The 14,343-nt window shown below is 48.3% G+C and overlaps 1 protein-coding gene across 3 annotated transcripts; it reads left to right on the forward strand.

Moving 5' to 3' along the window:
* Positions 1-103: 103 nt before the first annotated feature.
* Positions 104-8,751, forward strand: CTF1 (cardiotrophin 1). Of its 3 annotated transcripts, XM_083707566.1 has the most exons (4): positions 176-227; positions 3,886-4,165; positions 6,204-6,385; positions 7,136-8,751. In XM_083707566.1, the coding sequence occupies exons 3-4, from the start codon at positions 6,299-6,301 to the stop codon at positions 7,595-7,597; spliced, it is 549 nt and encodes a 182-aa protein (XP_083563692.1). In that variant the 5' UTR covers positions 176-227; positions 3,886-4,165; positions 6,204-6,298; the 3' UTR covers positions 7,598-8,751. The 3 variants fall into 3 exon arrangements, with proteins under 3 accessions (XP_083563690.1, XP_083563691.1, XP_083563692.1); XM_083707564.1 differs by lacking the exon at positions 3,886-4,165 and having other exon boundaries at positions 104-227; XM_083707565.1 differs by lacking the exon at positions 3,886-4,165 and having other exon boundaries at positions 104-227; positions 6,204-6,334.
* Positions 8,752-14,343: the final 5,592 nt, after the last annotated feature.

Below are 14,343 nucleotides of genomic sequence, written 5' to 3' on the forward strand. Positions count from 1 at the left end.
GGGGGGAGAAAAGAGAGAGGAGATTAGATTCCTTGTTCCGGGAACGGAGGCATGTGTGATCTCAGCCTCCTGGAATCCGCGATCCCGGGATAGGACGAGGGAGGCGGCGCGGGGGGGGGGGGGGAGGAAACCGGAGTCCTATAAGAAGCGCGCCGCGACGAAGGTGCAACAAGTGGAGGTGACCCGAGGCTCCAAAGGCGCTGCTGCAAGAATGGAGGTGCTTTCAGGTAGGGGGAAATTGCAAGGAAACTTGGGAAAGGGGGGGTGCGTGTAGAGGTAAATCTTTCCGCAAGTCCTGTAAATCCCACCCCCAGCAAAAAGGAGAATGGCTCGATCGAGTTCTTGCTCTGGAAGTTTGCAAAGTCTGCAAATAGAAGTCAGTGTTCGCAGGCGGCGATGGGGGCAGAGATGCGGAGAGCTGCCCCCCTTCAAGGCAGCTTCGTTTGGAGACGTTATGCAAGGATCATTGCCATATTCTTTTTAAAGCTTTTATCTGCCGATCAGGCTGGTGTTGTTTGTCTATATGCCCGGATAAGTTGGTTAAAAAAAAAGGAGCTCTTTTTTTCTTAAAAAATGTTTAGGGGTACTCTCATTTTGACTCAAGGAAATCACCATTTTATATTTCAGGTTGGGAAAAATAAATGCAGTAAATGTGCAAAAGTACAAAGATTCGCAAAATGTTTAGGGGTATCTGTACGCCCTGGCAAAAAGGAAATGGGGAATCCCAAATTGGGATGAGGGAAGCAATTGTGCAGGAGCTCCTAGGAGCAGGAGTGGGTAGGAAAAATTGACTGCCCCCTCCTGATTTTTTATTTTTTTAAAAAGTCTGGAGCTTTATTATTATTATAACCTAACTTCAGCTATCCTCTTGTGAAGCAGGCTTTTTCCTTGTTTTTAAAACCAGGTCTTCTGTGCCTTTTAACAGCTGTTTAACGTGAGAGAAATTTGAGAAAGAAAATGAACTACTACCTGTCTCACAGGTTTTAAATGCGGAAGAAACCTGCCTGAAAAACAGTTAATCTAATGTAGTTAAGAATTCTGTGACTTTTTGTGTAATAAAAGTAATAATCGAATGGTAGTTCTGCCTTGGCTTCAGCTGACCCAGGCTGGTAAGAGAAAGGAAGTTTTTATCGGGGAGAATCATCAGGGCCAACTTTTGTTTGAACTTGCGCAGTGTACACAAGTTCAAACATCTTGGCATCTGCATGAATGAGTCTAGAGCATCTGGATGCTATGAATAAGACAAGTCTTTGGTTCAGATTTTCCCATTAGCAGGGAAAATGCTCTACAGAAGAAGCTGGTGGAAAATTAACTCAGGGTAAAGGACGCCAAATCCAAACTCTGTTCTGGAACGGGGCTACTGCTGGCTTAGCCGGCAGAAGGAGCACAAATCTTTAAATGGTGTTTTTGCTGGCTTAATTTATGCCAGGTTCACAAGTTAAAACATTGAGCTGGCTGGGTTTAGGATCTGGCCTAAGTCCTCTTTTTGGGTCCTGCCCATGCCACACCCTTGGAAGACCCCCTTTCCAGGGTTTACCCCAGCCGAAATCCCACTGGATGCTAACCCCACTCAGCTCAGTGGAGCAGGACCCAGCCAGCTGAGCCCCCCAACATAAGCCCTGAAAAGGGGAGTGGGGGAAGGTTTTGCCGTGGGACTAGAGAGTGGGGACTTAGGCTGGATCCAAACGTGATTTCACTTGGTCATGTGGACTAGCAACCTGGCGGTTAGTTATACCATAAAAAGGGTGGTGTTAACTCGAACACTATTTTAAAGGCTTGTTTCCCCCTCTGCCAGGTTAAGGCCGATGGCTGAGTGGCTGCATTCAGTTGACCAAATTTCCCAAGCTGTGCAGACATGTTCTTGGGTGTTCATTATGGGGAAGAAGCTCATAAAACATGGTTAAGTAATACTGTACTTCAGATGTGTCTCTTATGTCAACTGTCAAAAGTTGGTTGCGGAGGGCAGGCTGCTGGGTGGTTGAGACAGGCGGCCCATTTGCTCACCTCTTTCCATACCAGGTGGTAAAGGGTTAAGCTGATTCCACTCTCCACTTTCCCTTTCTAATCTTTCCTGTCCCAGCCAGAATTGTAAAACCTGAGCAATTTCCTTTTCTCCTTCCCTGCCTTCCTGGAGAGCAATGAATGGGAGATAAATCTTTGCACATATCTCCCACTGCAGTACCTGAGGCCAAAGTTAAACATTCACTCAGAAGGAAAATTCTCTTCATCTTGGGGGACTTCTATGCCTGGCCATGGAGTGCCAGTGTGTGCTTTGCACTTAAGATGGCTGGGTGCTATTCTTGGCATTCCCCCCTTGAAGGATCGCAGCTGTGGATGGCAAAGATCTCTCTTGACTTCCAAGACTGCATACAGGCCATGCTACATGTCAAACACCTGACAAGTTTGTTAAGGGTACTGGGAATGGTAGTGCTGCGAGGGTGGACTACAGATAAAAAGGTAAAGGGACCCCTGACCATTAGGTCCAGTCGTGACTGACTCTGGGGTTGCAGCGCTCATCTCGCTTTACTGGCCGAGGAAGCCGGCGTACAGCTTCCGGGTCATGCGGCCAGCATGACTAAGCCGCTTCTGGCAAACCAGAGCAGCGCACAGAAACACCGTTTACCTTCCTGCCGAAGTGGTACCTACTTATCTACTTGCACTTTGGCGTGCTTTTGAACTGCTAGGTTGGCAGGAGCAGGGACTGAGCAACGGGAGCTCACCCCGTTGCAGGGATTCGAACCGCCGACCTTCTGATCAGCAAGTCCTAGGCTCTGTGGTTTAACCCACAGCGCCACCCTTGTCCCGGACTACAGATACTTTGGTGCAAATAATGTGCTTTAAATGTTAGGTATGTGCACAGCCCCCAATGCCATATTGTCTAGTATTCTACAGTATTTAGCAATAGCAGCCAACCAAATATCCCCAGGAAGCCCCCAAGCGCAGCAGGAAAGAATTTGCCCTCCCTGTTCTTTTGCACAATCCTAGCATCTGATTATTATTATCCCTGAACACAAGAGGTTCCATTTAGTTCATGGGAAAAAGAGAGACATAGTAGAGGCTTATTTAAAAAGCTTAAGCCTCTGCAACTCTCCTCACCCAAGCTATTTTATTTTATCATTTCATCTGTTTCTTGAATCCTCCTAGGAGTTCAAAGGGACATACATAGTTCTCATCCTGCCTGTTTCATCCTCAAAACAACCCTGTGAGGTAGCTTAGGCCGAGAGCGAGTGACTTGGCCCAAGATCACCCAGAATGGGGATTGGGACCCTGGTCTGCCAGGTCGTAGTCCAAAGCTCTAACCACTACACCACACAAGCCCCAGGCCCCCAAACTCTCCATCCTGCCCTCATAGAGAAAATGCTTCAGCCTTTTACTGTATTTTATTTTTTTTATTACTATTTATGCTTCAGCCTTTTAGACATCTTCGTTTCCTTTTTCTAACTTGGAAACCCAAGACCCTGGGAAGTTGCTGCTTTGCCTAAGGCAGCAGGTAGACCTGGGTAATAATTGCTCGGTGTATTTTTTTCCCCTTTTCAAAACTGGGGGAATCGCCCATCCCACCATTTCTTCATCCCTATGTGTAACCTGAAACTAGCACCCAGAAAGAGCCTCATAACTAATTAAGTCTGCTGCCTCTTCCTACGCTCAGACTTTATGGCTTCGACACCAAGTCAGCTTCTCTCTCCTTCTCTGCCCCCACAAGGCTTAGCACCTAGCCTGATGAAGAGCTCTGGGGAACTCTAAAGCTTGCACACTCTTTTGGGACTAGCCCCACAATGCCAGGAATTAAAATGCATTTTAAAGTGTCCGGAAATAAAAGCTATCGTCCTCCTGTGGATTGTGAAATGTCTTCTAGAAATTGGTCACACTCTCCTCTATTTCCAGGGAGCCCCTCTGTGGGGTTCCCTGATGTTCCTCCCCACACATAACTCCTGGGTTGTCCTCCCCACCTCTCAGCTTCTTCCAAGATAGAAACACAGGGCACTGCTTCCTTCATCTACTCTGACTGGCACCTGTCCTTCCCCCAGGTTTCAGGCAGGAGCTTTTGCAAGCCCTACCTGGAGATACCAGGTTGAACCTTTGACCTTCTGTATGCAAAGCAGATGCTCTACCCACTGAGCTACTCCGCCCTTACCCAAGATGTCTGTGATTGCTGCATGAGAGGGTGGGGAGACCAAATTGCTTGGTTGAAGAAATTCTCGTTTAATTGAGGAAATTCTTAGAAGGATTAGAATGCTTCTGATGTGTTGTTAATAATCTGTGCATACAAATTGTCTCAGTGAGAAGGTGGAGTGTGCCTGATAAGGACAGGCAGTAAGCCCTTGAGCTGTCTGTGATGTGTGTAGATAAGGTGATGCTGTGGTTTTCCCACTCAGAGGAAAGTGGTGTGGACTTTGCCTCTGGTAACCTGGGTCAGAAATCTGATATGGGAGTGCTATTTTTGTTTAAGTCTCTTCTTTGTGTATTTGTATTTGTGTGTGTATGTATACAGTACTTAAAAATCCATTTGCATATCACTTGGCCTTAAAGTACCCTTGCAAAGTAGGTCAGCTAAAAGGTTTCGCCCTTAGGTACAGACTCCAAAATACAAAACTGCAGGTCCATTCATTCCACCAGCTGTGAAGACTGTTGGTGTGCCTAAGTGAAATGCAGTTTACTTCACTCTTCAATATCCTATTACGTGTGGTTCCAGAATTGGCCTCCACAGTCACTTAAGGACTCACTGTTAAAACTGTATTCATGGAAGACAATCTTACTCGGCTAGGAGTGATCACCAAAGTAGAAGAACGTGCCACACACATACACACACCCCATTTCCCAGCAGTGTGAGATTCCCAGGGTTCCAGACGCTTGCTCATGTTTCTTTCAGAAACTGGGCATGGCAGAGACTGTGATGTCTTTATGATGTATGGATTTATTTACACATATATTCAACCTGTACCTACATGGAGGGATTACAGAGCATTCACATCCTGTGAGGGTCTGGCCTCCCCCTTAAGGGCAGCATTGGAGTCAAAGGACAGCAAGAAGTCTGTCCTCTGTGCCTCTTAGTTCCAGCCTGTCATTCCCAGCCCCTCCTTCTCCTCCTTCTTGTTGCCAACCCACTCGAAGGACCTCCATCATTCAAAGTTGAAACCCTAAACCTGGCATTTGCCTCTGCCCACAAGCACCCAACAAGAAGGGGCCCGCTCCCCTTTGCCTGCAGTCTTGCCTTCCTTGATGGGTTTCCTTGATGGGTCATTACAGTACTGGCTTTTGTCTCCTGCTAATGGCCCATCCAGCTAGCTCTGCATAACCAAATCCAGGGGTTTCTGTGTTTGGCAAAGATTAATCGCACCTTGATTAATTCTTTCTTTTACTGTAAATCCAGGAATCATGGGGGAATCTGGCCCACAACATATCCATAGTAATGTTTTAAAAGGGGGATATTGCAACGTTCTAGAATTTTTGCACTTTTTTGCACATATAACTATGCTTGGCGTACTCGAGTTTTTAAAAACATTCTCTGTCTGATCTTTTAGAGGCAAACACAAAAGCCATATATTTATGATTTTGTTGGGTTTTGTTCTGTGGTTCTGAAAGTTGTCTTGAGAGCTTCCTAACCAAGGTGGCCCATAAATATTATATTTAAGACTGTTTTCAGTCCCATTTGACTCCTGAGCGCTGAGCGGGGAGTTCCAATATGGGGAGTTGTAGTTTTTTGGATCCCAGCCAACTTCAGGGATTTCCAGTGGTGGGGAGTTGTGACTCTGAACACACACACTGCCCTATTTGCCCTCTCCCAAAGTGATTTAGCATGCCAGTATAGAATAGGGAGCCATTGTTTAGAGTGTTGGACTCCAAGACCTGGAGGTCCCCACTCAGACATGAAGCTCTCTAGGTAACTTTGGGCCAGTTGCTGTCTCTTGGTCTAACCTACCTCACAGGTAGCATAAAGGGAGGAAGGATCCTTGGAGGAAAATTGGGATGTGTACAGGTAATAAATAAGGTGTGAGAGGTGTCATTGCTACTTTCTAGAAAACCCCAAAGGTCCCCTGGCTGCTTGTTGGGGGTTACACTCTGGGGGAAACCAGTTTGCCTCTTTCGTCTTTTCCAGCCCTCTCCCCTCACAAGCATCTGCAGAGGCCCACCTTGAGGTTTACTATGGGCTGTGAGCTTGCCCAACGCACCATCTTAACTTTCTGCTTGCTTTTTGTCTACAGTGGACTTGCCAAGCCACCTTTCGTCATCACCACCATCTCTCTCCCAGCAAGAAATCGCACTCGGGATCAAAAATGCATACAACCTGGCCATCAACATGCAGGATGGCGCAAAACAGCTGCTAGCAGACTATGTGAGTCCTCAGAACCTGAGAGAAATGAACATATTCTTGGAGGCCAGGAAGGTGTGTGTGTGTGTTCAGCTAAGCACTGAAATTAATGAGCCGAAGACAGCCATGTCCTTTTACTTCAATATTGATTGATTGATTGATTGATTGATTGATTGATTGATTGCTTTTATATCTCACGTTTTTCACCAACCTTGTGAGAGGTAGGTTAGGCTAAGGGTCAGTGGCTGGCCCCAGGTCACCCCATGAGCTTGTGTAAGTCACTTTGAGATCCCTTGGTGCAAAAATGTGGCTACAATAAAGCCAGCTATGCATGGAAAGACAGACAGCCCTTTTCCTGAATCCCAGCGAGGATTTGAAACCTGATCTCCCAGGTCCTAGTCTGACGCTCTAAACATGAGGCCGCACTGGCTCTCCTCCGATCTGACTAGCCTTGTGTGTAAAATGATACTGGTTTGCCTTAACTCTGAGCACAGGATAGGGGCTGACGCAGGTGCGGACAGCCTAGCTGCAGTAACTTGGCCCGTGATCAGAGGCACGTTGCGTTTGAATTGTCTCCTCTTCCCCCATCCCCACCTACTTAGATCATCTCCTGGTTTGCGATTTCCCTGTAGCTCAGCGAGTGACCTTGGCCTAGCCTCCGAATATCTCAGCCAAACAACAACGTTACAAAAGGGTGTTTGTGAAGACAAAATGCGATTGTCTCATCAGCCAGTACCTTGGAGAAAGGGTGGGGTACAGAATCCAGGAACCCGAACGCCAAGGCTTAAGAGCTCTGACCGTCCTGCGTGTCTTTTCATTTCTCAGATGTCTATTCAGGACGAACCCTTCACAAACGCCGGTTTCAACCCTCCCGTCGAGCCCTTCCCAGGCCTGCCGTCGCCATCCCTTCCCCCCAGCGCCTGGCTGGACCTTAGCGACGCCGAACGCCTGCAGCAGAACGTCACGGCCTTCTCCAATTTGCCAGACTTCCTGTCTGCCGTCAAAAGCCAACAGGAGGTGATGAACTCCGATGCCAGTGACCTGCACCACCAGCTCACGTTGTCGCGCCTGCAGTGCCTTGGTCTCTCGAACCACCTTGCATCCATCATGGCCTCCATGGGCCTCGTACCTGCTCCGGCGACGCCGGCTGAGCCGCCGGGACTTGGCAGCTCCTTTTTCATGAAATTTTCCGGCTACCGCGTTTGCCATCTCTACCGGGATTGGGTCCTCCGTTGTGTAAAGGACCTGTCCCTCCTGGCTGACAGATACCCTGTCCCCTCGCTCTGAGGGGAAATTATGTGGTGTCATATGTACCATCCCGGTTGGCTTCTGTTTTTGTGTTGGTGAGGGGAAGTTAGGAGAGTAGTAAACTTTTTCTCTCTACCCACGGGAAGGCTGAAGGAATGAAACGCCCTTCCCTTGTGAGGAATGCTTTTCTCATGTAGCTGTCCCAGCAAAGCAACGCTGAACTGCCTCCATCTTGCCTATCTCCTTCATATTCTCATTCTTGTCCTTCTTGTCTTAAAAAAAATAAATCCAGAATATGAAAGGAGAAAATGTTTGCAGAGGAGCAGCATTGGCTCTTCCGCCTTTTGGCAGGGCCTTAATGCCTTTGTTCATTGTGAGACAAGAGAGATGGCGCTTCCACCCCAGGGTATCTGGTTCCAATTTTTCCCCTCCCTGTAACACTGAACACTAAGAAACATGATGCTCAAAGGCAGTGGAAAGCCAATATAGCCTATGTGCCTTTTCTTATCCTCTGTGTGGCGCATTTAGAAATTCAACAAGGTAAAGAAGCCTGTAGGCCCTGTAGATTGCTAACGGGAGAAGCATGAACCTACTGCAGTTATTCCCATCACAGTTGTTAAAGGTGCAGAGCGGAGGTGGGGAAAGGTGATTAAGATGGAGTCCTTATGAGCAAGGCTTTTGTGGCATTATTCCCTTTCAATCTGAACACCTTTCTACTGGACAGTGAGACACATTGAAAGAGGCTGTGTGTAGTTCAAATCCCTTACTCAGGCCGTAACCTACCTTACAGGGTTATTGTGAGGGTGAAATGAGGAGGGGCAGAGCCCTATAGGCCACCTTGAGCTCCTTGGAGGCTATAAATGTAATAATGATTATTTTTTCCCCCATTGGTTCCTCAGTGCCGAGTTAGTTCTCTCAAAGAATTATCTTGAGGGAGAAACCATTACCTATTTCATGGTATCTTGTTAACCCTTAATAGCCCTTCTGACCCCACCCTTTTCTCCGGTTATGGGGAGGAAGAGGCCTCTTTCTGTGCAAACTCTGGTTTTGAGAAAGCTGTTCTCTTCAGGGCTCTTGACCCTTTAGTTTCTACTGTATGTGTTATTTTTATATTAATTATATATGTGGATATATTTATATAGCTGCAGCCTAATTATGTGAATATTGTTAAATTAAACTATTTTTAGTAGGAAGCCCAGTCATTGTGACTTTTCTCTGCCACGGTGGGGAATAGAGCTCACGTAATAAACTTCTGTCAGGTTGCTTTTATTTCCCGAACCTATGGAAGCAAGCATTCAAACGGTATATGGAAGGGGTGGCCAAGGAAGGGCTCGTGGCTGCATCCATGCGCACAGATGCCTCCCCTGTGGCCAACACCGTCCTCTTACGATGCTGAAATTAGGCTTGAAAGAAGCATTATATTAGATTTAACAGGATAGGCTTGGGGGTGGGTGGGCAGGTGCTCTGTTGCAGAATCTGTGGGTGTATGACTTTCAAATGTGCCCCTAGGCCCAAAAGAGGTTTGTTTCTGTCAGAGGCCTTCTTGGGCCTGCCAAGGGTGCCTTTCCCTCACTGCCTAATAAATAGCCCTGTGCGTCGAGGCTGTCAAGTCCAGAGCATGGGGCTTGCAGAGAGTCTTGTGGCTCTGAAGCCTTTTGGAGAAAACATGATAACTCCAGCCTGGCAAGTGAGTCTCATCTACAGAGGGGACCAAGGGCAAGAGAAGAACTGCACGCACAGCGGTTATCTCTGCTGAAAAGTGCATCCAGCAGGTGCGACAATTAACTTCATGTGGAAAATCCCTCCATGTTCCATCGTGATAGGAACTGTTGCTGCCACTGAGGCAGGCAAGCGAGGCGCTGACTAAAAAAGGCAGCAAGCAAACAGTCACGAGGCAGGCGAAGCAGCCCTGACAGCGGCAGCAGCAGCTCAGAAGAGAAGCGACCCCCAGCTTGCAGGCTTCCGTCTGCAATTTTTGTCACAGTATTTTTTTGTAGACTTGGCTGCCAAAGGAGGCAATGTGGCCCACGGGACGGACCACCCTGGCCTAGAAGCTGACCCCCCTCATAAATACACACAGTTTGCTGCTCTGTCTGGCGTCTTTTGCATCGACGCTTCTTCCTAAATACTGTACTGACTTAACGATTCCGACTTAGGCGGTGGTGTACCAAACTGGTAGCCAGAACACTTCAGCATTTTTCAACAACTTTCTCCGCCGTTTAAGTGGAAGTGAAGTGAGCGGTATTTCACTACGACGTGGCTGTGTTACAGAGCTTTGGGCCCACTGTCAACTTCAGGGTCTATATAAACAAGTGCCAAAATACAGTGAAAACAGTTTCCAAAACTGCAGAAGTGTGTGCTGCCTGTGTAGAAAACTGGCAGGGAACAGCTGTCTCTGTGCGTGGAGACATGCAGTTCTGAGCAAATACAGTATTTGGCAGGGAACAGAACTCATTTCAGCAGTGTCTCTATGTGTGTAGATAAAACCAGAAACTTGCATATAAACAACTTCTGGTTCAATAATTGACCCCAAGCCATGCACGCATTATGAAGAGGGATTTATGCTGCCTGCCGAATGGGCTTGTCCTAAACCAGGGGTCGGCAACCCGCGGCTCCGGAGCCACATGTGGCTCTTTTACACCTGGGGCGGATACTAGTGAGGGGAGGCAGTGCATTGTGCGCCCCGACACTTCCCACTGTGGCGGGCGCTGTACTGGCTGTGATGTCGCATAGGGGCGGCGCGTGCGTTAGTCACGCACCGTCCCGACGTCACCTTCCCACCCGCCCGCCCGCTACATTGTAAGGGACATGTACGCTGGTCACTGTTTTGAAGGGGAGTGAAGAACACACACACACAAAAAGGTAACTTGTTAATTTAACGTTTATTTCTATGAGGAGGAGTAATTCTGAGGGGTCAAACAAAGAAATAATTTAAAAAGTGACAAAAAAGTTATTTTTAAAATGACCAGTTTTGCGGCTCCCAGTTTTTTTTTCTTCGGAAACGGGTCCAAGTGGTTCTTTTTGTCTTAAAGGTTGCTGTCCTAAACCAATATGAAAACCAAGAGGGGGCTGGGAATCCTGTTGTCCTCCAGTTTCTGGACTACACCTGCATACACCATACATTTAAAGCACATTCTCCACCACCACACACACACAAGGAATCCTGGGAATTGCATTTTAAGGGTGCTGGGACTCATAGTTCTGTTAATGGGTAAATTACAACTCCCAGGATGGGGCAGGGATGATAGGTTGCTTATCTCTGATATAGCAGAAGCATGGAAAACATGCCTCACCATCTGCTGCACGAGCAGCATACATACAGCATTACATACACAAGTGTTTTTTGGACACTGGGGAGATTGTGCAACCACTTCCCACTCTGGAAACACTGGTGGCGAGGTAGGGGCAGCTAAATCCCAAAGGACCAGGAGTTTAGTAGCTCACACTAACAACATATTAAACTGCCCGCCTAACCCTAGGCAAAAAAACCCACAACACCCCAGGATAATGATTTTCAAGAAACCGGGCACTGTTGGTGTGTACATAACTAGGTTGTAAGTTGCATAGCCGGACTGAAAGTGGCTGGGCAGGACTTGGTGGAATTCAGGCGAGGAAGTTCAGGAGGGCAGATTGCTGTGGCTTGAGCAGCCTGCAAGCTTCATCCCAGTGGACAGGGACAGAGAGACAAGCAGGAGAACAGGAGATACAGGTCCCAGCACTGCCAGGCTGGAACTTTTGGAGAAGGACCATAGCTCAGTTGAAGAGCATATGCTTTTGAGTGCGGGTCCCAATTCTTTCTGCAGCATCTTCAGTTAAAGCATCAGGTTATGGCAGGGGCTGTAAAAGCAGGCCCAGCGCCAGCAGCCAGCCAAGTAGGACAAGGCCCCAGGATCTTGGAAGGGCCCCAAGTCAGCCTGATCCACCTGTGCCCTCCTGGCCTGGCCCCTGGGGGATGCTCTTTGGCAGTGGGTGTTGTAGCTCAGCTCCCATCCACAGTGGCTGACTGTTGTTTTAAGTTATCCAAAATGTAAGACCCTGGCCCACAGATATATGAAATTTTCTGATATTATAGGTTTCTGGTCCAAGTAGGACCTGGGATGCTGCCATGGGTTCCCCCCAAATCTGGTGCCAACCCCGTGTAAAACACATCTCCCCGAAAAACCACTACTGCCAGTCTGTATAGCAGAGGGCAATTCTAAGCTAGAAGCTCAAGCAGGCTGACCTGACAGAACGCTTCTTCACATGCCTTAAAAATAGTAATAATAACAACCCTCACGACAGGAAGAATAAATTATGCCAGAGCAAACCACACCAACTTTATAGGATGGATGCAACATTTTTCTCCCCGGTTTTGTCTTATGGAATTTATACACAGCTCTGGCAAAGAATGTGTTTGTTTGCTTTAGAATATCCCTTTTGCGTCATTCAAAGATCCTGGGCTACGTCCAACGACCCAGTGGAACCAGTAAATGAAATATGCCTTCAGCTATAAAGCACCGCATTGAATTCCGATCACCCACCAGCCCCGCCACTTCCTGCATAAACCCGATTGTTGGATGCCAGCCCAGATAAGGAGTTCTCTGTGTCCTTAGTTCCATGACAAATCTCCAAAAAGGTTCTTCACATGGGGGGGGGGCAGCCTCCGAGGGAGCCCCTCGGGATTTCGGAAGATGTTTGGACTGCTCAGGGCAATACATACACCTCATTTTGTGAAACGACGTCAGGGTTCCCCATTTTGCCTTTTGGGGAAAAACCACTGACCTTAAGGAGCAGAACTACCCAGCTACTGTACAAGCTAGAGCTGGAGAGAACTTGCCCTAACTTTGCACTTCCATTTCAAATGTGTGGAGCCCCATTGGGGAAAGGAGGGTTCCGGTAACCACAGATATTTGGTTGGTCACTGAAGACAGCTAGGATTTGTCAACCTCTGCTTGCTTCAGAAATTCCTGGATTCAGTAAAAACTGACTTGAAAGGAGAAAAGAGGATCTGCATTATCTGGACAGGAAAACCACAGAGAGCAGAAGCGGATGGGGAGGGAAAGCTCATGTGCACTAGAGACCAAAAGGCAGCCAGTTCAGGCAGAGGTCAATAGAGGCAAAGGGACCAAGGCCTTCTAGGGTGTCAGAGGGAGAGGAAGCCCAACACAGCTCAGCTGGCAGAGCATGGGACTCTTAAACTCAGGGTTATGGGTTCGAATTCCACATTGGGCAAAATATTCCTGCATTCGACTATATGACTCTCAGGATCCCTTCAATTCTACAATTCTATTCTATGATAAACACCATGGATTATGAGTTCTTAATCCATGACCAAGTGAGGAAAAATCTGAGTGAGAGTTATCACCTCTGCAAAAAACAAAAAACATTCAGAGAGACGTATAAAAGAATAGCAGAGATTTAAATAGGAAGGACTCCCAAAGCTTATTTTGAAGAACAGAAAAGAGGACACATTTGCCAACTTCTACTTTTAACTATGGATCGCTATGACGACGCTACCCATGAAAAAGAGGACGTGCCCTGGAAAAAGAGGACATATGGCAACCCTACCTAGATGAACCTTCCTCCCCCCCTTCACAAAGCTACGGTTCCTAGAGGGATTTAACAATGAATTAACAGGAAACTCTGGGAATTGTAGCTCCATGAGTTGAATAGGAGACCAGCGGCGTAGCGTGGGTTGTCAGCACCCGGGGCAAGGCAAGTAATTTGCGCCCCTAACCCCTAACCTGCCGCCGCTGCCAGCTTCTTCTTGCTGCTGCCTGGGCTGGGGTATTTACGGTAAGGTAGCCACGGCGGCGGCGGCAGGTCCGTGTCAGGTGATCTGAGGCGAGTTGCCGCTGGCGCTGCCGCCCAAACGACGCCGCTTGCCCGGAGGAGGAGGAGGAGGGCAGAGAGGCGAGGAAAATGCAACATGGCCCAGCAGCTGCAGCGGCGGCGGGGCTGTGAGGAGGGGCTGCCTGGCGCACCCTCCGCGGTGAGTGCTGAGAGCTGCTGCCTGCCGGATGCCTTCAGCCCGGACGTGTGCACAGCTCGTTGGTTCCGCGAGACATGGGGCTCTGCTACAGCCTGCGCCCGAGGCTCTTGGGTGACTCCGGAGGCGGCGAGCGCGCCCCCCTAGATGTTGCGCTCGGTGCGGCTGGCCCCCCCTGCACCCCCCATGCTACACCACTGTAGGAGACTCCCAACGACTTTCAGCATCCTTGACAAACTGCAGTTTCCAGGAGTCTTTGCAAGAAGCCATAAAGTCTTTTAAGTCCTGTCCTGAACCCCTGGCCTACTTGGCAGCATGTTAGTAGGCCAAGTCCAAAGTTCAAAATCTGAAGGTCAAGCCACACAAGTGAAGTCCAAAGGTCAGGAAATGAGGTTCAGGGTCAATCCAAGTAGCCAAGTCCAAAGTCCAGCAGTCAGGAAACAGTCCAGAGTCAGGCCTGAAGCCCTGTTCCATGGTTGTCCAGCAACATTCCAGTCAAGGACCATCAACATGGAGAGCTCAGGAGACACAGCATCTTGGCTCTGCTGCCCTTTAATACTTCGCATGCTGATGGACTGCAGCATCTGGGCTCAATGAGGCAGGTGAACCTCACCTGTCCAAGCCTACTCCAGCCAAGGATTCACACACCTCCTCCCAGAGCCTCACCTGGCCAGCTAGAGAGCTGGCCTGTTGGCCCTTGCCTTCCTCAGCTTCCTGGAACACCCTGCCCACTTCTCCCTACACCTCAGAGCCCGCCATGTTTGTATTATTATTATTATTATTATTATTATTATTATTATTATTTTGCACCCACCAT

The sequence above is a fragment of the Podarcis gaigeae genome, assembly GCF_964106915.1.
Source record: "Podarcis gaigeae genome assembly, chromosome: 13".
Taxonomy (NCBI): domain Eukaryota; kingdom Metazoa; phylum Chordata; class Lepidosauria; order Squamata; family Lacertidae; genus Podarcis; species Podarcis gaigeae.